Source organism: Vulpes vulpes, chromosome 1 (genome assembly GCF_048418805.1).
Source record: "Vulpes vulpes isolate BD-2025 chromosome 1, VulVul3, whole genome shotgun sequence".
NCBI classification, from domain to species: domain Eukaryota; kingdom Metazoa; phylum Chordata; class Mammalia; order Carnivora; family Canidae; genus Vulpes; species Vulpes vulpes.
The window spans coordinates 50802832-50829660 of record NC_132780.1 but is presented as its reverse complement, the minus strand read 5'-3'; the positions used below and the strand labels follow the sequence as shown (position 1 = coordinate 50829660).

Below are 26829 nucleotides of genomic sequence, written 5' to 3'. Positions count from 1 at the left end.
TCTGCCCCTCTCTCTCTGTGACTATCATAAAAAAAAAAAAAAAAAAAAAGAATTACCATTGTATACTATCCTTTGTCTTTCATAACTTTCACTTTCAAACTGTGCAACCAATATTCACCTTAAACTCAAAGTGAATGTCTTCTACACAGCATACAGTTGGCATATGGTGTGTTGATGTTTTTTAAATCTATTCTGCCAATCTATATCTTTTGGAGAGTTGAACCCATTTACATTGAAAGCAATTAACAATAGGGAAAGACTTAGTTTTGCTATTTTGTTTATTGTATCTCATTGCCATTTGCCTCTCATTTTCTCCATTACATTTTCTCCTACAACTTGGTAAGTCTCATTGTGAGTCTCTTTGGGTTTATTCTACCTGGAGGTTGTTAACCTTCTTGTATTTATATACTCATGTCTTTCCCCAAATTTGAACATTATTATTTCAGTCATTATTTTTTCAAATAGCTTTGTCCTTTTCTCTCTCTTCTTTTGGATTCCTATAATGTGTTTATCATTTTATTTAATATGTCCCATAAAATCCTTAAGCTATGTTCATTTTCCTTTGTTCGTTTGTTTAGGTTTGGTTTTTGTTGTTGTTGCTCTTGTTGTTCTTTGGGGTTTTGGTTTGCTTTAGTTTTTTTTTGCTCCTTAGATCAGTCTTCAAGTTTGCTGATCCTTGGTTCTCCCTGTTTGAGTATGACGAGTCTTTCTAGTGAATTTTTTTTTTTTTTTTTTTTTTTTTTACAATTCAGTTATTGTATCCTTTAGTTTCAAAGATTCTGCTTTCTTTTTTTTTTTTTAAATAATTTCTATCTCTTTGCTGATATTCTAATTTTGTTTATATATTGTTTTCCTGATTTCCTTTAGGTCTTTGTCCATAGTTTCTATCTAGCTCTTAGAGTTAGGACAGTTATTTTAAACTCTTTCTCTAGTCAGTCCTATGCCTGTGTTTATTCAGGGATGCTTTCTGGAGATTTATTTATTTTGTTCCTCTGAACTATGTTTTCCTCTTTCTTTAAATGCCCTGTGTTTTTCTGTTAAAAAAAAAAAAAAAAAAAAAGGCCATTTAATAAAATAGCCACTTCAAGGCTTTGCAAACCAGTATGGAAAACATTCATTAATTAGCAGGGTATATCTTGAGTCTTGGGAACAAACAGCTCAGAGTAAAGATTAAAATCTACTTTGGTCATTTCTGGTTATGTGTCTCAGCTGGGTCATGTGTGTATGTGCTTTTAAATATTTCAATTTCCCAAAGAGTCTCATTTCAGTGTCTTCTCTGTCCCACTGTAGCTTTCATGCATCATGGGGCCTATCACTGCTTTCAACAACTTCTACCCATTTGAGGTCCAAGCTATGCCACCATTCCTCATCTAAGCACTGTCAGGTGAAATAAAAACCATTCCCTTAGCAGCTCACAGATAGGTTAGAAAGTTGCAAAGGAGTTCCATGCTGCTCTTTCCAACCCAGGAGGGAGGGAACTGGGAATTGGTTGCTTCCTCCTGGTTGTGCTGCACCAATGAATAGGGGTGAGGCAAGAATCAGTAAAGATGCCATGAAATTTCCCAGTTTTGAATATAGCTTTTTCTTGATTAGGAATTTGCTTGATTTCTGTAGATCTTCGACTGACCTTAAACAGCTCCTATAAAGTTATTTTAATCAGTCTCTAGTTTTTTTTTAATTCACTCATGGGAAAACATGTACCTAGAGCTTCCTAGTCTGCCATCTTGCTGGTATCACTCCTTGATTTCTTCAATATAAGTGTTACTTAAAAATATTTTTTAAAACATCCATATGACTAGATTTTTATTAGCTACATGTTCATTGTTTTTCTAGGGTCTTTTCTTTTGTATTAGAACCATGTAATCTAGTCCTCATGATTTCTATTAAAATATATAGTCATTTAAAAGTATGCTCTAAAATGTTTGAGATTGGGTATTTGAAGTTGTTATATGGTTATATACATTATTAAGTCAAAGGCTAAATAATTTATTCAAATAATTTATGTATTTTCTTGTTTTGCCTAGTTGAACTATTAATTTTTGAGAGAGAGATATTAAGTTCCCCATCATGATTTTATTTAAAATAAAATATTTATTTTAAAATAAAATATTTATTTTAAAATAAAATATTTATTTTCAAATCTTATATATATAGTAATAAGCATAAACCTGGATCTAACTTTCCATTTTCATCTTCTTTTTTTGTTTAAATAAGGAAGTTTTATCCCATTCATATTTATGTGTGGCCTTATTTTTCACAGTTTATGTTATGTATTTGCCATGCTTTCTTAGTTTCTTCCACCTTTCACTGCATACTCATATTTCCAATCATTCACTGAAATAATCACATTTTTCTCAGTGATTTTTAAAAAAATTTCTTTCAGAAGTTCTGTTTGGATGTTTTGTACCTAATTTCTAATGTTTCTCAAAGTGGATTTAGGGATCAACTGTATAACGATCACCTTGGGTGTTTCTTTTTTAATTTATTTACTTATTTGAGAGACAGAGTGCATGAAAACAAGGGGGAAAGGAGCAAAGGGAGAAAGAAAAGCAGACTCTGGGGGAACTATGGAGCTTGATCCCACCACCCAAAGATCTGAGCTGAAATCAGGACTTGGATGGTTAACCAACTGAGCCACCCAGAAGCCCATGGGTGGTTTTTTAAAATTATGGTAAAATATACATAAGATTTACCATTTTAACATTTTTTTTTTTTTTTGAGAGAAAGTGAACATGTGAGTAGAGTGGGGAGGGGCAGAGGGCAAGGAAGAGAGAAAGAATCTTAAGCAGGCTTCATGTCCAGTGGAGAGCCTGACACAGGGCTCAATCTCACAAGCCTGAGATCATGACCTGAGCTGAAACTAAGAGTCAGATGGCTTAACTGACTGAGCCACCCAGATGTTCCTCATTTTAGCTATTTTTAAACATATAGTTCAGTGGCATTAAGAAAATTCACATTGTTTTGCAACCATTACCATCATCCACTTCTAGAACTTTGTCATTCCAGACTAAAACCTTTATCCATTACATAGTAACTCTCTATTCCCTCCTTCCTCCGGCTCCTGGTAATTACCATTCTAATTTGTCTCTAATGACTATTCCAAACACCTTATATAAGTGGAAGTACACAATATTTGTCCTTATATATCTGACTATTTCAATTAACATGTCTTAAAGATTTATCCATGCTGTAGCCATGTATCAGAATTTCATTCCTTTTCATTTTTGAGAAGCTACATATGAGATGACAGATGTTAACTAAACTTACTGTGGTAATCAATGCATAATATATGTAAGTCAAGTCATATGCTGTATACCTTAAATTTATATAGTGCTCTATGTCAATTATATCTCAATAAAACAAAGAATTTCATTCCTTTATAAGGCTGAATATTCCATTTTATGTACAGAATACATTTTGTTTACCCATTCATCCATAAGTGAACATTTTGGTTATTTCTACATTTTGGCTACAGTAAATAATATTGCTATACACATGGTTGTACAAATATCTGAATTCCTGCTTTCCATTCTTTGGGTATATGTGGTAATTCTATACTTAGTGCTTTAAAAACCATCATACTGTTTTCAACAGCTGCATCACTTTATCTTCCCAGCAGCAGTGCACAGGACTCCAATTTTTTCATATCCTCATCAAGACTTGTCTATTTTTGGTAATAGGTATCTTAATGGTCATGAGATTGAACTCCACCTCAGGCTCTGTGCTGGGCATGCAGCCTGCTTATGATTGTCTCCGCCCTCTGCCCCTGCCTACCCCAGCTTACACACACAGATCTCTCAAATTAAAAAAAAAAAAATTATCCTGAGTATGAAGTATATCTCACTGTACTTTTGATTTGCATTTCCCTAATGATTGGTGATATTACCTTGTCATGTGCTTACTGGCCATTTATATAACTTTTTGAAGATATGTCTATTCAAGTCCATTTCCCCTTTTTAAACTAGGTTTGTATTTTCTGGTTGTTGTTACCAAGTTTTAGAAGTTCTTTATAGATTCTAAATATTAAGTCCTTATCACAAGTGTAATTTGCAAAGATTTTTTTCTATTCTGTGAGTTGTCTTTTACTCTGTTGCCATTGTTCTTTGATGTACAGCCTGAGGAATTTCTTAAAATGGAGACTATAGATCCCCACCCTAGGCCTACAGGATTAGAATACCAAGAGGATGGAGCTTGAACATCTGTGTTTTAAAAAAGTGAACTAAGTGATTATTATGCCCAACTCTCTTAGTTGTTGCCCTTAAATTTTTTTGCTAAAATTTAAAAACAAGTTTTTGGCATATATTTGAAAACTGACCAGGATATCCTAATTCTTTTTTGATGAAATATAAATTTCAACATAATTATCCCCACTTCCCAATGTTTTATTGAAATTACATGGAATTTTAGTTTTTAATTCTTACTAATTTTCTTATACCATCCCTTCATATTTTTGAGAATTCTTTTATAACTGCATTAAGCCTCTCAACTCTACATTTATCTAGACTCAAATATAAATTTCTCAGTTCCCAGATGTCAACAGTTGCTTTATTTCCCTCACATATTCATATTTTAGCCACTGATTACAACTACAAGTCAAAATTATTTTCTTACAGATACCATATGAATTTTGTCACTTTGACAACTTTGTCTTTCAGAATTCTATAATATAGATGAAAAATCTATTCTTCAAAGTCTGTTCTGCTGAAATGAGTGTGATTCTCATTTATTTGTTGGTAACCTGTTTTGTTCTTTTTATCTTTATTTTATAAATCATTTTCCCTCCCTCTTTCTCACTCTGGTATTTGTTTAGCCCCTTTATCTCTGGAACTTAGAAATATAACCAAGACATGTCTCTTTGTTTTCTCTCCTGTCTTCTCACTGTATTCTAAAATATTTATTCCTTTTATTTTCCACATCAATTTCCACTTTCAGTATTCTCCACTTTATTGATCAGAACTTGTACTGATTTGGCAATAGTTTTAATTTCTAAGAATTTCTTCTTTTTAAAAAAGAGTTATTTATTTGAGAGCCAGAGAGAGAGAGAGAGAGAGAGTGAGCAAGCGAGAGCACAAGCAGTGGGTAAGGGGAGAGGGGAAGGGAGAAACAGACTCCTCACTGAGCAGGGAGCCTGATGTGGCACTCGATCCCAGGACCCTGGGATCATGACCTGAGCCAAAAGCAGATGCTTAATCGACTGAGCCACCAGGCATCCCTAGTTTCTAAGAATTTCTATTTTTCTTTTCTAGCACTTTTTTTCATGTGTCCTATTCTTATTTTATTTCCTCAGGGTCTGTTTTTTTGTCTTGGCCCTTTTCTTTTATACTGTTGGTTTTATTAGATTATCTCATGATTCTTAATTTTCCATTCATAATTACAAATGAGGAACTGGGTGGACTGCACAGGAAAGCTGGTCTGGATTTCCATGCAGGTACACAGGTCTATTTAATCATTTCCCCCTTTTTGTGTTCCATGGAGACCTGGGATTACTTTAGGTTCAGCTCTGCTTTTTGATCTGGTTCTAATGTCCACTGAAAACCTTCTGTCAGTCTGATTACCCACTATTTATAAAATTTATTAAATAATTCTTTCAGCTTTGATCAAGGGGCATCTGTTGAAGGCCAATCCCCTTTTATATATGGAGTGTGGGAGAGGAAATGGTTTTAGAATTAGCACATTAATTAATTTCCCACAAGAGTTCAATCTGGTCTATTTCTACATCTTGTAGTTGCTGACCCTAGGTTTGAAATTTCTCTGCACTCTCCTTTGGACTACAGCTTTTCTCTGCTGGTTTCCTGATCACAGAGATTCTGTTTGCCTTCTATCTTGTAGGAGTTTCTCAAAACTTCTGGTCTACTAATAGAGACATTTCCCATTTTCCTGCAGTATTATTATGGGTTCCTTCTTCTTAAACCAGTCCTGTCATAATAATGGGATTTTGAGATGGACAGAAAATAATTTGCTATTATCAGCCTGCCATTTGGATTCAGATTCAAGGTTATCAAATACTATTTTTTTTCATCATCTAATCACAGTAATATTATAGCAACCTAAAAGAATCAGAAAGGAGTATTTTTAGAAAAAAATACTTGTAGGTCACTTTAAATTTTGTCAATATTATACCTATCAATTGCTTGAAGATCATTGGCTGGATTCCAAGTAGGATCAAATAACACAACAACATTGGCACCAACAAAATTAAGGCCTACTCCACCAGCCCTGGAGGAAACAGAAAAGGGCATATTAAAAATAGCAAAACATAATTGTTGCCCTCTAATTCAATTGTGCCAGGTTTCTGCAACCAAATCAACACAATACTGCATTAACATCATAAAAGTAAGATGACTAAAACACAAATAGCAATGGAATATTGTTTTCCTACCATTTTAGAATATCCCTAAAAATATAATTTTATTCCTCATTTTAAGTAATTATTGTGTTGACTTTTCACATATTACATATATTTGTTTTTAAAGTCTTTTGAAATGCTTTTTAAAAGATAGTCGAGGCAAATCTATAAAATACTTATTACATTATATGTCAAAGTAAGGATTTGTTACCCCCAAAAAGGGATTAATCATCTTAGGTGTTTATATTGGCTTAAATCTTTCTCTAAAGTATGTATATTCTTTAAAAGGTTTAATGAGGGGATCCCTGGATGGCTCAGCGGTTTAGCGCCTGCCTTCGGCCCAGGGCGTGGTCCTGGATCCCAGGATCAAGTCCCACGTCAGGCTCCCTGCATGGAGCCTGCTCCTCCCTCTGCCTATTTCTCTGCCTCTCTCTTTCTCTCTCTGTGTCACTCATGAATAAATAAATAATAAAATCTTTTTTTTAAAAAAAAGGTTTAATGAGAGATTCATAAATAGATGTTAGAACTAACTTAACTTTTACAAAACCTGTTAATGTACAGCTGCTGTGGTTGAAACGAGGTAGACAGAGGGAGGAAGGACCTGGCCCACTGAGCCCAGTGGGTTCTCTAGGGTTCCTTGAGGCACAGTTTAAAAACCACTGTTAAAAATGATCCTCAGTTATCTGATTAATAAAGTTATTAATTATTCAATTAAATCTGACTGTTCTGACCACAAGACATGAATAAAAACACTATTACAGAAAATTCTTGGGAGGAAACATCCATTTCTTTTGATTGTTATCTTTATAAACCCAGACATATAAGGAGAATTCAGTGATGATAAGGAAATCGAGAGAAAAGGTTAGGTAAAACTCAAGATATTGTTATTTTAGTTATAATTAATAGCATTTTTGCTGCTTCTCCTTAAAGCCAAATAAAACAAAGCAATATAAGCACAACCACTGAAAATTAATCCAGTAATAATTTTTAAATTACCCTAAATCTTAAAAGCAATTAGATAAAAATCAAGTTATCAAATTTTATTTTCTTACATTGTGGAGACAAGGCAAATGTTAACATCTTGTGTACTGTTGAACTCTTTTACAATCTTGATTCTTTCCTCTGATTTGGTGCTTCCATCAAGTCGACGGTAATCAAACCCAGCCGCCATACAGTACTGCTGCAGAACATCAAGCAACTAGGGAGAAGATATGGAGATGGGCAAAGAGTAATTGATGGTTTAATAAGTTTCATATCATTGTAGAGATAAGATTTACTAAGTATTAATAATTGCTGCTCACAAGTTCTTTCTTACAATTGCAAGAGCAACAGATATTTTCCTGGCTTCTGGCTCATATATTTCTTACTCATTATCTTGAAACTGACTTTAAAGTTCACCAATGTTTGCCCTGAAAAAAAAAATCTTTCAGGAGAAAAAAAAAAAAAAATCAAACTTTATTTTTTTTAAACTAAAACCAAATAAAAAGAAAAGTACTGGCCAATTTAGGTAAGTGAATTTCACTATTTGTGCTATTTTCCAGATTCTAAAATCTCTTAAATGTCTTTTTTTTTTTTAATCTCTTAAATGTCTTAAAGAACATTTTAATTATAACAAAAACATCAATAGATAATAAAAAATCTATCTTTGAGTTTGCTATTTGGCAGTAACTCTGATATCACTGAGATTTAATCATCTGTTTTAAAAGCTCCTTATCTCCCTACCATTTTCTACATTATGTTTAAGTTAGAAAATGTGGCTGGACACACTGTGTCTCTTAGGCTTTATGCCTCAGGAGTCAGGGCTGGGTCAATCAAGAATATACTTCAGAAGAAACTCACCTTGGTGGAAAAGGAGAAAAGTAGTATTTTATCTTTGTTTTTCCTGCAATGATTTAAAAGCTGCTGAAGGACCTGGAAATGAACCACAGAAATCAACTAGTGAACCAGTTCCAACTAAAAGCACACTTTATACATGTAAACATCACTTGAGAATTTCTTAAAAATTATTTTTATACAACATAACCTCAGTCCTCTCTCCTAATTCCCTTCCTTTTTCCCAACTTAGAGAAATAAAGTATTAGATATTACATGAGATGTTATTCATCATCATATTGTCAATAATGAGGTAAGGTTCCCAAAGACTTTTGTTTCATCTCATCTGGTTTTAATAAAAAGGAAGCATTTTAGATTATGGAATGCATTTAAATGAATTAATTTAATTTCCAAAACACACTTTCTTTATACCTACAATATGTTCAGAAACTAAATTACAGAACAGCATTCCTTTTAGGAAGTATTTAAGTTTTTTCTAGATAGGTGTAATGAAATATGTTTAATTACATCTAAGTTCTAAAAGTCTTGATATTTATTTTCTTAAAATAATCAGTCACATATACACCTCTTCTCATTTTATCCCCTTCTGCTTCTCTATTTACAGTCAGCACTGACTTCCAGACTTGATTTTGACCTCAAAATGTCAATAATTTGCCCCCATCCAAAGTCTGTTAGGGAGGAAGCAAATAATCCAAACCCTGTGTATAACAGTAATACTGTTATTTTTAAAACAGGCATTTCCACATCTGGTAATGACAGTTCCAGAACACTGTGGAAAAGTAATCCACAAAGGAAAGAAAAAGAATTTTCTGTACTCAGCTTAAAGTTGTTCTGAATTATGCAATAAACACTTAAGCAATTTTGTTTATTCACTGATAAGCATATAAACTTAAAGAAAAAGTTATACTCAGGGGCACCTGAATGGCTCAGTCAGTTAAGCATCTGCCTTTGGCTCAGGTCATGATCCCAGGGCCTTGGGATGGAGCCCTGCATTGGACTCCCTGCTCAGAGGTAAGTCTGCTTCTCCATCTCCCTCTGTATACTCGCTTGCTCTTTCTTTCTACCTCTCTCTCAAATAAATAAATAAATAAATAAATAAATAAATAAATAAATCTTAAAAGAAATTATACTCAATATAAGAAATGTAAGACTTTTAATATTAATTTTTAATTTTAAATAATAGTAATATTAATTAATATTTAATTTTAATAGTTGACTAAGAGAAGACACTATGCTAATAACTCTGACCCCCATCGTCTAATCCCTCAGTAAAAGCCATGGAGTTAAAAAGAAAGCTACTCAGATAACCAATCAAATGGTGAATAAAAATGTTACTGATTAGATGAACATAATTTTAATACCTGTAGAACTTGTAAAGTAAGCTTTGCTTTATTTTTTAATAAAATAACGGACTCTATATAAAGTATGTGCATTTGAATTTCACATGATACATTAACTTTTTAAAATTAAAAGATTTTATTTTTTGGAGCAATTATAGATTTACAGAAAAACGGAACAGAATATCCAGAGAACTCCCACAGACCTCCTCTCCCCCATCTTTTACTTTTGCCCCTCCCCTGCACATAGCTTTCCCTATTATTAACATCTTGCATTAGGGTAGTACATTTGTAACAACTGGTGGGTGAGTAAATAATTATTAATAATACATTTACTTATTAAATTATTAACTTCACTATACTAATTCAATAATAGTATTATAGTATTAACTAATATTATTATTAACTGAAGTCTATTTACATTAGGGTTCACTCATGTGTTGTACACTCCAGGGATTCTGACACGTATATAATGACATGTACTCACCATTACAGTACTACACAGAATAGTTTCTCTACCACAAAAACTCCCCATGCCCCATCTATGCATCCATCCCTCCTTGTAAACTCCTGGCAACCACTTATCATTTTACTTTCTCTAGAGTTTTACATTTTCCAGAATGTCATATAGCTGGAATTATATAGTATGTAGCCATTTATTTATTTATGATTTTATTTATTTATTCATGAGAGACACAGAGGCAGAGACACATGCAGAAGGAGAGGCAGGCTCCCTGAGTGGAGTCTGACACAGGATTCGATCCCAGGACCCCATACCACAACCAGGCGTCTCAGTATGTAGCCGTTTAGATTGGCTTTTTTCACTTAGCAATATGCATGTAAGCTGCTTCATGTCTTTTTGTAGCTTGATAGCTCATTTCTTTTTATTATTGAATAATATTCTATTATCTGAATGTATCGTAATTTATCTATTCACCTACTGAAGGATATCTTGGTTGCCTCCAAGTTTTGGCAATTATAGGTAAAATTGTTATAAATATCTGTGTACAGGCTCTTGTGTGAACATACATTTTTAATTTATTTGAGTAAATACCAAGGAGTGTTGTAAATAACAATGTTCACAGGTAAGAAATCTTGGGCCTAACTTTTCTTGAATTTGTTAGGCCTGGAGATGAACATCACCCATATCTGATCCCAACAGCACTAAACTGGGTTTCCTACGTCTTTTTCTACTCCCCTCCCTCCCAACAGTAAGTGGCTCTGTGGTATTTCCCAAGGGAAGAGAAAATCCTCATTTTCTCTTATCAGGGGAATAGGTACAACTTGTGCCAATCCACTTGAATAGTAGCTGAGATCAAAAAAGACCTTCATATATAAGAGAAGGAGCTGGTGTTCATGAAGTATAGTTCGGAGGGTATGGGGAGGGTACAGTGAGCATAACATCAACAAAAAAATCGCAGCTGCAGGCTGACCTATAATAAGAGAAGAACTAGTATCTTTCATGACCTGAATTCAAAAAGTATACGCAACCTGGATTTCCTAACTCTCCCCACAGACAATAGATTATAAGCCTATTCATTTTGGATCACTAAATCCAGATGATGTTGATAATCAAATGATCAACACAATCTAAAAAACAGAACCCTAGACTATCAGTCTCTATCTTGTTGGTGTTCTCTTGCAAAGCAAATAAATTATAGGCTTCTTTCACATATAAAGCCAACTATCCAGCCCCCAGAAATAATTCATGCTTGCTCTTTCCCGTCTAAAAATCATGACAAAAAATAAATGTAATAATTATTTTAAGCAGACATTATTATTCCTAGATATATAACTCCAACAGTACACTTTATTTTATTTATTTGTTCATGAGAGACACGGAGAGAGAGACAGAGACATAGGCAGGGGAGAAGCAGGCTCCCCGTTGGGAGCCTGATGCGGGGCTTAATCCCAAGACCCTGGGATCATGACCTGAGCCAAAAGTAGATACTCAACCAGTGAGCCACCGAGGTGCCCCCAGACTTACTTATTTTAAAAATACACAACTCTCAACAAAGTGGATATAGAGAAAGCATACATCAACATAATAAAAGCCATATATGAGAAGCCTACAGCTAACATAAAACCCACTGGTAAAAACTGAAAGCTTTTCCTTCAAAATCAGGAATAAGACAAGGATGCCTACTCCTGCCACTGTTATTCAACACAATACTAGAAATCCTAGCCAGAGCAATTCGGCAAGAAAAAGAAACAAAAAGCATCCAAAGGGAACCCTGGGTGGCACAGCGGTTTGGCGCCTGCCTTTGGCCCGAGGTGCGATCCTGGAGACCCGGAATCGAATTCCATGTCGGGCTCCCGGTGCATGGAGCCTGCTTCTCCCTCTGCCTGTGTCTCTGCCTCTCTCTCTCTCTCTCTCTGTGTGACTATCATAAATAAATAAAAATTAAAAAAAAAAAGCATCCAAATGGGAAAGGAAGAAGAAAAACTGTCTCTACTTACACATGGCATGATCTTATACATATAGAAAGCCCTAAAGACTCACCCAAAAACTGTTAGAACTAATAAATTTAATAAAGTTATATGATACAAAATCAAACTACAAGAATTCATTGCATTTCTGTACACTAATAAGGAAAAATATAAGAAACTAAGAAAATAATTGCATTTATAATTATATCAAAAAGAATTAAGCAACTAAAAATACATTTAGCCAAGGATGTATACTAAGAACTAAATAAAACACACTGAAGTAGATAACAAATAAAAAGATATTCAGTGTTCATAGGTTGGGAACTAATGGTAAAATGTCCATACTGCTCAAAACACTTATAGATTCAACGCAATCCCCATCAAAATTCCAATGGCACTTTCCACAGAAATAGAACAAACAATACTAAAGTTTGCATGAAACCACAAAAAAAAAAAAAAAAACCCGAAGAGTCAAAGCAATCTTGAGAAAGAGCCAAAAAGCTAGAGGCATCACATTTCCTGATTTCAAACTACATTACAAAGGTACTATAATCAAAACAGTATGGTATTGACATAAAAACAGACATACAGATCAATGAAACAAAATAGCCCAGAAATAAACCCACACTTATATAGTCAATTAATTTATGACAAAGGAGGTAAGAATATACAATGGGGAAAAGATAGTCTTTTCACTAAATGGTGCTGGAAAACAAGACAGCCTCATGCAAAAAGAATGGAATTGATCCCCATATGACATCTGCACCCCCATGTTTACTGCAGCATTATTTATGATAGCCAATACATGGAAAAAGTTAGGTGTCTGTTGACAAATAAGTGGATAAAGAAAGTATGGTATATACATATTTAATGGAATACTGAGCCATAAAAAGGAAAGAAATCCTGGCATTTGCAACAACATGAAGGTCATTATCCTATATTAAATAAGAGAAAGAGTTAAACAAAATGATCTCACTTATCTGTGGAACCGGAAAAAGAAAAAGGTTGTATTTTTAAGTATAGAGAACAGATTGGTGGTTGCCAGCAACAGGGGGTAGAGGCAGACAGAATGAGTGAAGGTGGTCAAAAGGTACAAACTTCCAGTTATAAGATAAATCCTGGGGATTTAATGTATAGCATGGTGACCATAATTAATAATACTATATTACATATTTGAATGTTGCTAAGAGAGTACATCTTAAAAGCTCTCATCACAATAAAAAAGACTATGTATGGTAATAGATATTAATTAAACTTATTGTGACAATCATTTTGCCATATACATATATATCAAATCTAATTTGATAGATTAGACCTAAACTAATATAATGTTATATGTAAATTATATCTCAATTAAAAAAATACATAGACAAGTTTTTAAAGTAATCTACTTGGCTTTTATTTTATTTCATTAAATTTAGAGGTCCAAGCAAACTAAACTATGATGAGTTTATATTGATTAATTGCTAAAAATATTTCCAGGATTTTAAGAAAATCACCATCAGACTACTTTGAATTAATTCTTATTTATTTAGCCAAAAGAAATAACTTACTTTTTAAAAATTAAACCACAATGTTGAGAATTGTTCAGTAATAGTCTCTGCACCCATAAATAAAGATTCTTGATAGTTACTAAATGATTAAATAAACAAAGTGGCTGCAAAAAGGCTGTAAGCGATCAGCAAGTCATGCAGCTGTCACAGGTAATGCCTCAAGCCCTGGGTCCTGGCTGGAGAACCTAGCCTTACTTTTCCCACCCTCCTTTCATAATACATCACCAAGAGCAGCACCTACAGGTCAGTTTCCTAGTGTAGAACAAATGTTCCCTTGCCACAAATGAGACTTTTAGCAAGCTTCCAATATGGATTGGTAAGTAAAAATAAGAGGTTAGAAAATTCAGTCTAGACATCTTGTCCACCTTGAACTCTTTAAGATGTTTCTTTCTCTAATTTTGAGCTATTGCCTATCCCCATCCTTGTGTCTGGCATTAGCATTTATATCTCTGGTAGATATCTCCTTAAACATTTGAAGATAAGCAATTATACATATGGCAACAGCATATATTTTAAAGAGGGCATACATCTAATACATCAATAAAGAAAGTCTGAAGTATATTTGATGTAACCACCTAATTGAGAAACAGCTACATGCATGGTTCACTGTAAGCTAGTAAATGCTATATCGCTTGTCTTTGGCCACAGTCTCTTCTGAATGACTGGGTACCTGTTCTGACTAGTTGGTGTCCCTGTCATACCATTGATAAATATTTTGTATATCATCCTCATGTATATGCAGCCTGAAAGAGCATTTACCTTCATTTTCCCACTGTATTTTGGGTCAGAAAGGGTTTCAAAGGATGCATCTTTGCTTTTCTGCACAAAATCTGGGAACTTGGAAAATACCTGATCACATATCCTTTTGATAAGTGTTTCCTTAGGAGGAAAAGATAGAAGAAAAGAAATTTCAACTTAATACATTTATATCTATACAGATATTGATTTTGAAAAAAATCTATTTAGAGGGAATATATTACTTTGAAGATATTATCAGTCAGACTAATAATTCAGAAAACCTTAAAGTGATCATGCTAATCATATATTGCTTTGATGAGTTCTGAGATAATGATAATTTTATCATTTTTCTTTTATAATTTCTAAAGCAAGGAATCAAATACTTCCCAAAGACAATACTATCAAAAAACAGTATTGAATGCTTATTAGATTTTAAGCTTATATTTGAACAGCATGAAGAATATAACACAAAAAAATATATAACATCACTATATAAGAAAGGCCTAAAGAAGATTTTTTATTTTACGTTGTGTTCTAGAATAAGTTACAATTGAAATGATCAAAGTAAATGATTGCATTTTAATCAGGTAGGTTGGATAAATGCAATTAGATATATTATTAATGGAGTAAGACTGACTCATCAATATCTAACCAATAATTGCATCAAAACATGTTAGGAAAACAAATATATCGACATTATCAGAGATAGAAAAAAGAGGTATTACTTTAAATTAGGCTTCAATTTTCTCTTAAAAAACTTAAGAGCATATATTTCTTTGATACCTACATTAAAAAATGAGCAAGTCAGTTTTCTCTTAAATTGCATACAAAAATAAAGATATCTGGCTATGACATTTAGTACCAAATATAATATCTTTATACCAAATAGCATCACAAAGAAATTTAAAAAGCCAACTCAAACCTGTTGTTTGGAGGTGCTAGCAGACTGCAGTAGTGCAACATGGTTAGCTACCTTCTGAAGGACTGCAAGGTAACTGAAATACAAGGTTTTCACTGTTTCACCATGGGAATTGGTCTGTAAACAGAAAAAGAGAGAAAATGAAAACAAGCAAGAGACTAACATGGCTACGTCACTACTGCCTTCATAAATGATATCAGTTACACTAACGTTTATCATTTGGTCACTACTGGCACAATACACAAAATATCCATGAATCACTTAATGTGGAATCATACTTTTGGTGATGTTTTTAATAAAAGAGGGGAGAAAGTACTCATTCCAGAAGGTATTTGCCCTCATGATACACAGTGTCAGAAACACTGCTGTAAGAAGTTCCTAGCAATGAAATATGGCATGGGGGGCAGGGTTATATTTCATTGTCCTCTCATTTATATTACAAGGTTTCGTAAGAAACTGTGCTATTAGGAAAAAGTGATGTAAAAAAACAGCAAAATAGATGAGAGATGGAATAAATATCAATCTGGATAGTTATGTAGGATCCCTCTATGTACATGGATATCTGACAGCTAACTTGATAATAAAATAGAGAGGTAGAAAAAAGGGCAGGAAATAAATACAGATAGAAGGTTAAAAAAATACAAACCAGTATTTGTTTCTAAATAAAAAATAAAATACTTTATTATACTGATATGCATTTAAATTAATTAACATTCTATCAGAATAATATTTTAAGCCTGCTATCAAAGACTAAGTTTACTATTAAGGGATAAGGTGAAACTTCTGAAAATAAGATAAAATTTCAAGATGAAGTAGGCTACTTCCCAATAAAAATTGAAAGGGAGGATATCAAATTGAAGCTACTAGTTTCTGAGAGCTACTGAAAGACCAGTTTATCAAAAATATATTTGAAAATTGTATTTTGCTATTATTACCATTTGATGTTATAAAATAATTTCAAAAACTATTCCTTTTTATTAACTTATGGCTTCTAAAGGAATTGAGGAAAAGTTATTTTATCTGCTCCTTACCTCCGACACCGGAATAAAGAACTATGTAATCAAAAGCAAGATTGTGAAGATACCACACAGAAACGCTTGCCTTATAACAACAATTTCTCCTTTTCCGGCCACTGCTGCAGCTACAAGGTTCAGAAGACTGAAGTATCAAAGTCACATCTTTGGTTTCTAATACTGTTTGATAGACAGCTTTCTGAAAATCTGTCAGAGAACAATACACCATCTGCCAAGATGAAACACGAAGTACTTATTGGTACTTTTTTATAGCAATAATAATCACAATGCACATCAGATTTTATAGACTATAAAAGTGAAACTGCTTATAAACTATTTTTCTTTTAGATACTTTAATATGACAATTTCTCCCACCCTAATCTAAACCCTATAAATGATAACTTTATTTTCAAATCTCACAGAGTTTGTTTTTCAATTGAAAGGAATTAAAATATGAAAAAACAAGTGGTTTCCTTATATATTTCTAAATATATTCTGGGTCTTTTCAGGATTTCATACTATTAGCCCATCATGCAAATAAGTGACTACAGTTTAGGTCAAATAAAAAACCAGATAAGAAGGGGTGCCTGGGTGGCTCAGTCAGTCAGGCGTCTGCCTTTGGCTCAGGTCATGACCCTAGGGTCCTGGGATGGAGTTCTGAGTTGGACTCCCTACTCACTGGGGAGCTTGCTATCTTCTGCTCCTTTCCCCTACTTGCTCTCTCTCTCTCTCAAATAGATAAAATCTCTAAAAAAAAAAAATAGTAGGTAAAGAGAAAAGGGAAACTTTAGAACAATGGTATGAATAATACTTACTGAACTACTTGAAAACTTAGAAAAAAATTTAAAACTTTATATTACTATTTGTAACGATTTGTATTTGATTTCCTGCTATAAATTCCTAAGGTTAGTAAAGGTTAAGAACTTAATACACATAAAAGCAACTACAAGTTTCTGTTTTATGCCCAAATTCAAAAAAAAAGAAAATTTGATATAATCATGCCACTAAGCTATGTAGGATGTAATTTACCTTAGATTTCTAGTAGCACTGGAAATTGGTAAAAGTCCTCTGGATGTAGCTGTATGTAACGAGGGTCATAAAACACATAGTAAGAGTTCAAAAATGTGAATACAAGGGAAAAGCCATCTATTTATGAATGTTTATATGTTTAAATCACTACAAAAGAATACTGCAAAAAGAAAAAATTCTGCTCATTGTTTCTTTGGGTGTTATAGAAACTTTTTACTTTGATGTAGTCTCACTTTTTTTAAAATAATGATTTATTTATTTTAGAAAGAGAGAGAGAAAGAGAGCAGGAATCACAAGGGCAGAGGAGAGGGAAAGAGAAACTTTAGCAGACTCCACACTGAGTGTTAAGCCCAACTCAGGGCTCGATCTTACCATTCCAAGATCACGACCTGAGCTGAAACCAAGAGTTGGACACCTAATCAACTGCACCACCCAGGCACCCCATAGTCTTATATTTTATTTTTGCTTTTGTTGCTTATAGTTTTTATATCATATTTAAAAAATCATCACCAAGACCAGCATCAAGGAGCTTTTTCCCTGTTTTCTTCTAGGAGTTTTATAAGATTTTGTCTTGTGTATTAATCTTTTATCCATTTCCAGTTAATTTTTGTGAGTGGTGTTAAGACAGAAGTTCAATTGCATTCTTTGCATATGAATATCCAATTTTCCCACCACCACTTATTGAAAAGAGTATCTTCCTTTCTTACTCACTGAGTATTCCTGGCTCCCTTGTCAAATATTATATTTGACTGTATGTATATGCATGGGTTTATTTCTATTCTACTCCTCCGATCTATGTGTCTGTTTTTATGCCAGTACCATTCTGTTTTGATTACTATAGCCTAGGAACATGCTGTGAAATCAGGAAATGTGATGCCTGCCAACTTTGCTTTTCTTTCTCAAGACTGTTTTGGCTATTTTGGGATCTTCTGTGGTTCCATATGACTTTTAGGATTGTTTGTTCTATTCCTATAAAACAATGCCATAGGAATTTTGATAGGGATTGCACTGAATCTATAGATAGCTTTGGGTATTTGACAATATTAATTCTTCCAATCTATGAACATGGGTATCCTTCCATTTATTTGTATCTTCTTCAATTTCTTCCATCAGTTTCTTATATAGTTTTCAGTATATAGGTCTTTCAAATCCTTGGTTAAATTTATTCCTAAGTACCTTAAAACACATAGTAACATTTACTAAACACTTTTTACATGCCACACATTTCAGAGCAACCATGTAAGGCACTGTTATCATCATTCCTATTTAACTGATAAAGAAACCAAGGTTTGGAAGACAGCAAATTGCTCAAAGTCACAAAACTCCTAGGTAGGGGAGCCAGGATTCAAGCTTATATTATTTCATCTCAGAGCCCATGCTCTAAACATTCTATGCACAATTCTCTCTTCATATATTTATAGTTATTCCTCCTATTGGATAGACAACTAAATAATATACATAAAATTGCACAAAATATTTTTAAAGGTGGGGATTCATTAAGTATTTCAATTAAATAGTAGTATTTGCTTTAGATCAAAAAGTCAATTTCCCCAACTTGTATATCAGTATATTTGCCTTTCAAATCTGTCTTTTAAAAGTAATAATCAACAGGATATTCTAAGACTAGAGAATATTTGATAGTATTACCCATACTTGGGACAATATTAATTAAGCTTAATTCATGGTAATTTATAGAACCTTTATTCCATTACCTGAGTTAGAAGAACCACAGAATTAAAAACTATCAGAGAGGACACTACATGTAAAAAAAACTCTGAAGATTTACTCTTCAAGTTTTCTTAAACAATTACTGGAATTTAATTATAACTTTCCTAAACTTTTTCAAATTAAGTTGGTTGTATAAAATAAACAGCATTTTAAAAGAAACAAACCTATAAAACAAACCTTTTAAACACTATAGTCTTGTATCTGTTACAAGGTCTCAAAGAATATAAGGGGCTACAAATAGTGCACAATATATGAGGGCAAAATATGAACAGAAAACAAATTAGGGAGAGAGTTCTTTTTTCATTGAGAAAGAATTACACCAAAAGCCTTCTTATTATAAAATAAGAGAAATGAGTTTTATGTATACTAACAATAAACCTGTCAACTAACCTGTTAGATTGGGCTCAATTAATGCTTTCTGAATTTGCATATAACAACTTTTTCCACACTTAGTAAAAGACAAAAAAAATTATATTCATAAAGTACCACAGGAAATAGATTTCTTCTTAAAAAGAATTTTTTTTCAGAAAAAATAAAACATGATGAAAAATCAATAACTTAAACGATGAGAAATTAATGATTTAAACAAATGCAGTTCTCACCCGGTCTTCCTTCTTAGGCAACTGATCCTTGATTAGAGTCTTGGTACGCCTGAGAAACCATCCAGACATCATCTTTGCAAGCCTTTGCATGGCCTTTCGACCAGTAGCTAGTTCTCTTTTTGTTGCTGTGTGTCTCTGACCATGTTCTACTGGGTCAGAAAACTGCTTCTTGAAGTGGATCCTACTACCTAAAAGTCCTGGCACAGCCCTTTAAAGGCAACAACAACAAAAATATTATGGCTTTATTAAATTATCTAAAAAGAAACACATTGACTTTTTTTGCTTCTAAGAAATATTCTAAGTTACTTGTTCATGAATGATAACAATAACAAAATACAAGAAAAGAGAATGTATAACTACAAAATGACAGAATCGGTAAATAATTCAGATATTTACTTCGGGACCAAGAGTATTATATAAAGATAGGTATACATGAGACTCTCTACTCTGTATAATGTGTTTGGGACAAACGTGACCATAAATAGACATGATTTTTTTTTTTTTAAGAAATGATTAATGAGCAAACAAGGTAACACTAAATTAAAGAAATATTAAAAATTTTCCCAAAAAGAAAAACTGTTTTCACTCACCAATCCATAACACACCACAGTTCTTTCATGTTGTTCTGAAGAATGGTTCCAGTGAGGCCAATGCGAACATTACATTTCAAAGCTTTCATAACTTCTGTTACTCTAGCCTTTGGATTCTTGATTTTATGAGCTTCATCCACAATGACAGCTGACCATTCCAAACTGCAAAGTGAGAAAAAAGGTGGGGAAGTGGTTGGTTTGAGAAAGCTTTCCTTTCTTACTCTGTATAATTTTTAGAGAGCAACTTTCTCTACCATGGTTTTAGAGCTTTTCCCCTATTTACTCTTTGATGATTCCATATGATTCTGTTAGTTAAATGGTCATGGGTTTGAGCAACCCATAAAAATTAAATATGTAGGGAGAGAAAAGGGCACAGATTCTGTTTAATGATAGTACAATGAAAACAGTCATTTAAACATTACTAAAATGACAAAAAAAAGGAATTTTTAAAAAGAATAAACTAGAGAAATATAAAATAAAAGCAAAACTTACAATGTTAAATCTGAATGAAAAAAGTCAATATAAACTTATGATTTTAAAAAGTTATATACGTAGCTCTGTCTGCTAAAAAGGTTTAGAATCAATTGCTACCCCAGTAGCAGTGAGCACCCATAGTAGTCAGTCTCCTAAAAATAAAACAAAACAGAGCCCCATGGAGACATGATTGATTTCAGACATGCAGCAGAGGAAACAGCAAAGAGCCAAAGGACACAGAAGCCAGAGTAATTGGAAAATTTGAGCATCATTAAGAATGATGATTATAATTGAATATAAAACATTGAATAAATAAAAACCCAAAATTTTATGAAAAAAAAATTTATATCCTTACCTCACACCATAAACAAAAATGAACTCAAACAGATCACAAACCTAAAAATAAGAACCCAAACTATAAAACTTATAAAACATAGGAAAAAAATCTTGTGATTCTGGGTTAGGTATAAATTTCCTAGATATCAACAAAAAAATTCTTTTATAAATTGGTCTTTATTAAAGTTAAAAACTCTTCTCTTCCAAAGAAATCACAAGGAAAATGAAAGACATACAGCCTAGGAGAAAATACTTGCAAATCACAATCTGGTAAAGAGCTTATACACAGAATATATAAAGAATTATTACAATTCAACACAAGCTAAAAGAATCCAATTTAAATGTGAGTAAAATATTTTAATAGTCTTTTAACCAAAGAAGATATACAAAGGATGAATAAGTACATAAAGGATTCTTAACATCTTTAGTCATTAGAAAAATGCAAATTAAAACCACAAGAAACTGCCACAAATCCATTTGAGTGGCTATAATCAAAAAAAGGTTGACAATATCAAGTATTGACAGGATAGGGGAACAAATACTCAAACAAAAAAGTAACTGTTTTGGGGAAAGTGCAGCTACTTTTTTTTGTTCAGCTACTTTTCTAAAACAATTTGGCAGTTTTCTTAAAAAATTAAATTTCTCAAAACACCCAGCAATTCCATTCCTAAGAATCTGTCCAAAAAAAAAAAAAATGAAAATTTACGTCCACGCAAAACTTGTACATAAATGTGCACAGCAGCACTATTCATGACAGCCCCACGCTGGAAACAATCTAAATGTCTTTGCATTGGGGGAAGGATAAACAAACTGAGGTGTATATATATATAACAGTACTGTTCAGCAATAAAATGCAACAAACTGTTGAAACATGCTACAACACGATGAACCTCAAAAATCATTGTTAAATGAAGGAAACCAAACACAAAAGACTTCACAGTGAATGATTCCATTTACATGAAATTTCCAGGAAAGGCAAATCTACAGAGAACAAAGCACACTGCATTGCTTGAAACTGGAGATGGAACCACAGACTGACTCTAAGCAAAACACTTTTTGAGGTGATGGAGATGTTCTAAATCTGAATTGTGGTGATAATCACTTTATAAATTTATTAAAAGGGCAGCCCTGGTGGCGCAGCGGTTTAGCGCAGCCTGCAGCCCGGGTGTGATCCTGGAGACCTGGGATCGAGTCCCACATGGGGCTTCCTGCATGGAGCCTGCTTCTCCCTCTGCCTGTGTCTCTGCCTCTCTCTCGCTCTCTCTGAATGAATAAATAAATAAATCTTTAAAATAAATAAATAAATAAATAAATAAATAAATTTATTAAAAATCATTCTATACTTAGAATGGATATATTCTATGGTATGTCAAATGTACTTCACTAACCAATCAATTAATCCATAGTGACACTCAAAATAAGGGGGAGATGGGAGGAAAACTGCTATCATCGTAGATGACCATTACACCAACATCTTAGTCTGAAAATTCGCCAGAGTCAAGCATTTGCATTGCTTTTTTAGTTGATATCATAGTTAAAATTCCTGATTAAAGGAGAATGTCAGTTATTAAGTGTAAAAGAAATTAATTTACGAAAATATTATTTTGCAAAACCCAATAAAACAACTGACTCAGGCAAGAATATTTTTTGTATGCTCACACCACTAAGCAAAAGAATTGAAGGATCAGAATATTCAAATAGATTCAAAGTATCACCTCACAAATTACTTCTAATTGTAAAGGGAGAAACATAACTTTATAATCTCAGATGACCACTTCTTTAGCCTGTAGAGCAAACTTGGTATCATTAATAGTGAAACAACCAGACATTAAGAGCTCCAGAAATAAATATGAAGCCCACAGTATCACTTATAAAGTATTCATATAAAAAAAATGTTTAACCTGAATATAATTAAGCCTTTAGACCAAAATCAGCTTATAGAAACACAGATGTTAAAGGAATACACAATTCCTTGAGAAAGCAAATAGACAAATCTAATATTTGAGACATCCTAAAAGATACCTGGCCAGATCCCCTCAAAGTATCATATAATTAAAAAAAAAAAAAGTTGGGGAATGTCCTAGATTAGAAGAGATTAAACATTAATCAACAAATCCATCACTTGAACACTCATGGAATCCTGCTTTGCAAATACTGTATATTAACATATTTTGATGATAAGGAAATTTTAATTGCTGTTAATTTTCTTAGGTGTGACAATGATAATGTGTATGAGAAAAAATATACTTAGTTTTAGGAAATCTGTGCTAAGATATTTAGAGATAATATTGTCATGTTATATACAACTTATTGAAATGACTCAGTTCCACCACAGTACATAGACATAGGCACATGCACATTAACATATTTTACCAACATCTGAATACATACACACACACACAACTGATGAATCTAGGTGGTAAGTATATAGATGGTCATATACTGTTACTTCAAGTTTTCTACAGGTTTGGTAATTTCTTAATATAAAATTAAAAAAGAACAAAGAGAAAGAGAAAAAAACAAAATTTTAGAGTTTGGGAAGAAAATGAACAAGATGACTTACAAAAGCAGAGAAAGCAGTAGCCTATGCAAGTAGTGGAGAAAGCCAAGAAGCAATCTGATTCATATTATTGAGGTCATAAAAAGCTAGGAATTGGTGGTACCAGATTCCTCCATTAATCAGACTTAAGTAAATATTCAAGTCTAAGAAGCAGTTGGATCTCCTAGATAAGTAGTTCCTATTCCATAAAATAGTCCAGTCAGGTCACCTTCTAAAGTAAGCAAAAGAAGGGCAAAATCCTCATTTTCCTTAAAAAGAAATCAGTGAATTTAGTTTTAGAAAACTAAAAAATGGTCAGCCCGGGTGGCTCAGCAGTTTAGCGCCGCCTTCAGACCAGGGCCAGATCCTGGAGATTCAGGATCCAGTCCCACGTCAGGCTCCCTGTGTGGAGCCTGCTTCTCCCTCAGCCTGTGTTTCTACCTCTCTCTCTCTCCCTCTCTGTGTATCTGTCATGAATAAAAAAAAAAAACTTGAAAAAGAAAAAAGAAGATAAAATAAAAAATTAAGTTACAGCATAAAAATGCTCCTTAGAAATACAGAGGTAAAATTAAGAATATAAGTAAAAGAATAGAAGGTGTTTGTGTCTGAAGAATAGGTAATAGAGGTGGCAGGCAGGAGTAAATTGCAGTTTTTCATATTTGGCTTTTTAATAATATACATATATAATATATAACAAAAATAAAAATGAAGCAAAACATATAATAACAAAAGGAGATACAGCTCACTCATATAGTGTGTTTACTCTGGATTATCTGTGATTAATGTTTTTTTTTTTTTTTGAAGCAGAACTTTTTTTTTTTTTTTAAATTTTATTTATTTATGATAGTCACACAGAGAGAGAGAGGCAGAGACACAGGCAGACGGAGAAGCAGGCTCCATGCACCGGGAGCCCGACGTGGGATTCGATCCCGAGTCTCCAGGATCGTGCCCTGGGCCAAATGCAGGCGCCAAACCACTGCGCCACCCAGGGATCCCCTGTGATTAATGTTTAATCCTGTTCTAACACAGGGTACTATTCTCACAAAAATTACTTAATATTTGAGCAGAGCATAACATATAAACTTGTTGAATCACTAAGTTGTACACCTGAAACTGTGTCTGTGTTTGTAACAATCACAGAAGATAATGGCTTAATAAACATTTATTCAGCAATTATTATGTGCTAGAAGTGTTATTAAGTTCTGAAATACAGAAATTATCCTATACCAACGTCCTCAGCCTAAAGGGGTAGATAGTTAAAAATTAAAATACAATTGATACTATGATGAATGAATATCTTATTACATTTATGTACATAAAGAACATCTTTTGGCATCATATGATATACTAAATAAAAGCCCAAGTTCTGGAGTTAGTTGGTCAAAGTTTAAATTTCATGTCTACCAACAACTTAGCTGTGTAGGCTTTGGTGAGTCACTTAAGTTCTCCATGCCTCAGATTACTCCTGTCTTTCTGATAGCATCTATGAAACAGGAGCAAGCTATTATTAGCTTCTAAGTGAGATAAAATCAAATCCTAAACTGACAAAAATGGAAATCCACCTTACTACTAATTATATTAAATCTAAATGGATTAAATACTGCAAATAAAAAGGCAGATTATCAGAATGGATTAAAAAAAAAAAGATCTAGCTATCATTAACCACAAAAAGCTCAGGGCATCTGGGTGGCTCAGTGGTTGAACATCTGCCTTTGGTTCATGTTGTGACCCTGGGGTCCTGGGATCAAGTCCTGCTTCAGGCACTCCAGAGAGAACCTGCTTCTCCCTCTGTCTTTCTCTGTGTCTCTCATGAATAAATAAAATCTTTAAAATAAAAACCTATAAAATCCTCAATGTAAATATAAAGAACTGATATATTCAAATAAAAAGATGAATATACAGTAAATATAAGAAGACTCTATGTCTATATTGATATCAAATAAAACTTCAAGATATAAAAAGAACATTTTTTAAGATAAAAGGATCAATTGATAAGAAAAAATACTAATCTTAAATGTGTGTATACCTAATAACAGAGCTTAAAAATATATGAACTGAAAGGTGACAAAACTGAAAGAAATTTAAAAACACACAAATATAACTGAAGATTACATTTCTCTCTCAGAAATTATAAAACAGAAAATCAGTAAAGATAGAGAACACTTAAGAACAACTCTTAACCAACTTGACCTTATTAATATTTATAGAACACTATATCTAACAACTGTAGAATAAACATATTTTTTATATATACATACCTCAGAAAAATACAAATTATACAACACAGTACCACCACAGACACACTAAAATATCTATAAACAAAAAGACTGACAATGATAAATGTCGGAGAATATGTAAAGCAACTGAAGTCCCCAAAAATGCTAGTTGGAACAAATGGTACAACCCATCAAGAAAATGGTTTGGCAGTTTCTTCTACAGTTTCTTCTCCAGTTACATATTCCAACAGTTCCACTCCCAGGAAATGCAAGAATGTCTACCCAAGATCAATGAAAATGTATCCTTAAAAAAACGCTTACACAGAAACATTTCTTAGAGTTTTACTTAAAATAACCAAAAACTAGAAAATCCAAATATAAATATCTATTCTCAAATTAATGGGTAACAAAATGTGGTATATTCATAAAATGCAATACAAGTCTGCTTTAAAAAAGAACAATCATAGATACTTCAACAACATAGATGAATCTCAAAAATATTATTATGAGCAAAAGGTGCTAAACACAACAGTTCTAGAGATTAGAAATCCAAGACTAAAGTGTTGGCAGGTTTGTTTTCTTCTGAGGCCTCTCTCCTTGGCTTATATATATGACACTTGCTGTGTCCCCATGTATCTTTTCCTCTGTGTACTCAAGTTCCTGGTATCTTTCTCTTCTAAGGACGCCAGACAGATTGGACTAGACTACCTTGATGGCTGCGCATTTTAACTTAATTGCTTCTTTAAGAATATTATCTCCAAATACAGTTACATTCTGAGGCCTTGGGACTGGGACTTGAACATACAAATTTGGAAGGGTCACAATTTAGCTCATAATAAGCCTCTTAGTTGGTCTTTCTCCATTTAGTTTGGTTCTTCTCTGTCTGCATACATAGCCGATAGGTTACTTATAAAATGCAAATCTGACCATTTTTACCATATTAGTAATCCACCGTAAACATTTCAAGGATACTTTACTATTCGATAAATAAAGACCTCGATTCCTCCAGAGAGCTTTCAGTATCTTTTATAAAATGTTCCTTGCTTCCCACACTGTTATTGTCTCCTAGCCACTTCCCTCTTACACACATGCTATAGCCAGAAGACACAGAAAGTATCAGAACTGCTTTCATTTATTCAAAAATGA

The 26829-nt window shown here is 33.1% G+C and overlaps 1 protein-coding gene across 2 annotated transcripts in view; it reads right to left on the bottom strand.

Moving 5' to 3' along the window:
* Positions 1-26829, bottom strand: part of ERCC6L2 (ERCC excision repair 6 like 2) — a 125694-nt gene that overhangs the window by 52032 nt on the left and 46833 nt on the right. The window contains exons 5-12 of one of the 2 annotated variants that reach the window (XM_025984209.2): positions 20119-20280; positions 19529-19736; positions 16258-16398; positions 15160-15273; positions 14259-14378; positions 8186-8257; positions 7399-7544; positions 6121-6216 (exon numbers count right to left, since the gene is read on the bottom strand). In XM_025984209.2, the coding sequence (XP_025839994.1) occupies positions 6121-6216; positions 7399-7544; positions 8186-8257; positions 14259-14378; positions 15160-15273; positions 16258-16398; positions 19529-19736; positions 20119-20280 (1059 nt within the window). The remainder of the gene's footprint in view (positions 1-6120; positions 6217-7398; positions 7545-8185; positions 8258-14258; positions 14379-15159; positions 15274-16257; positions 16399-19528; positions 19737-20118; positions 20281-26829) is intronic. The other variant, XM_072763894.1, reaches the window with a different exon arrangement.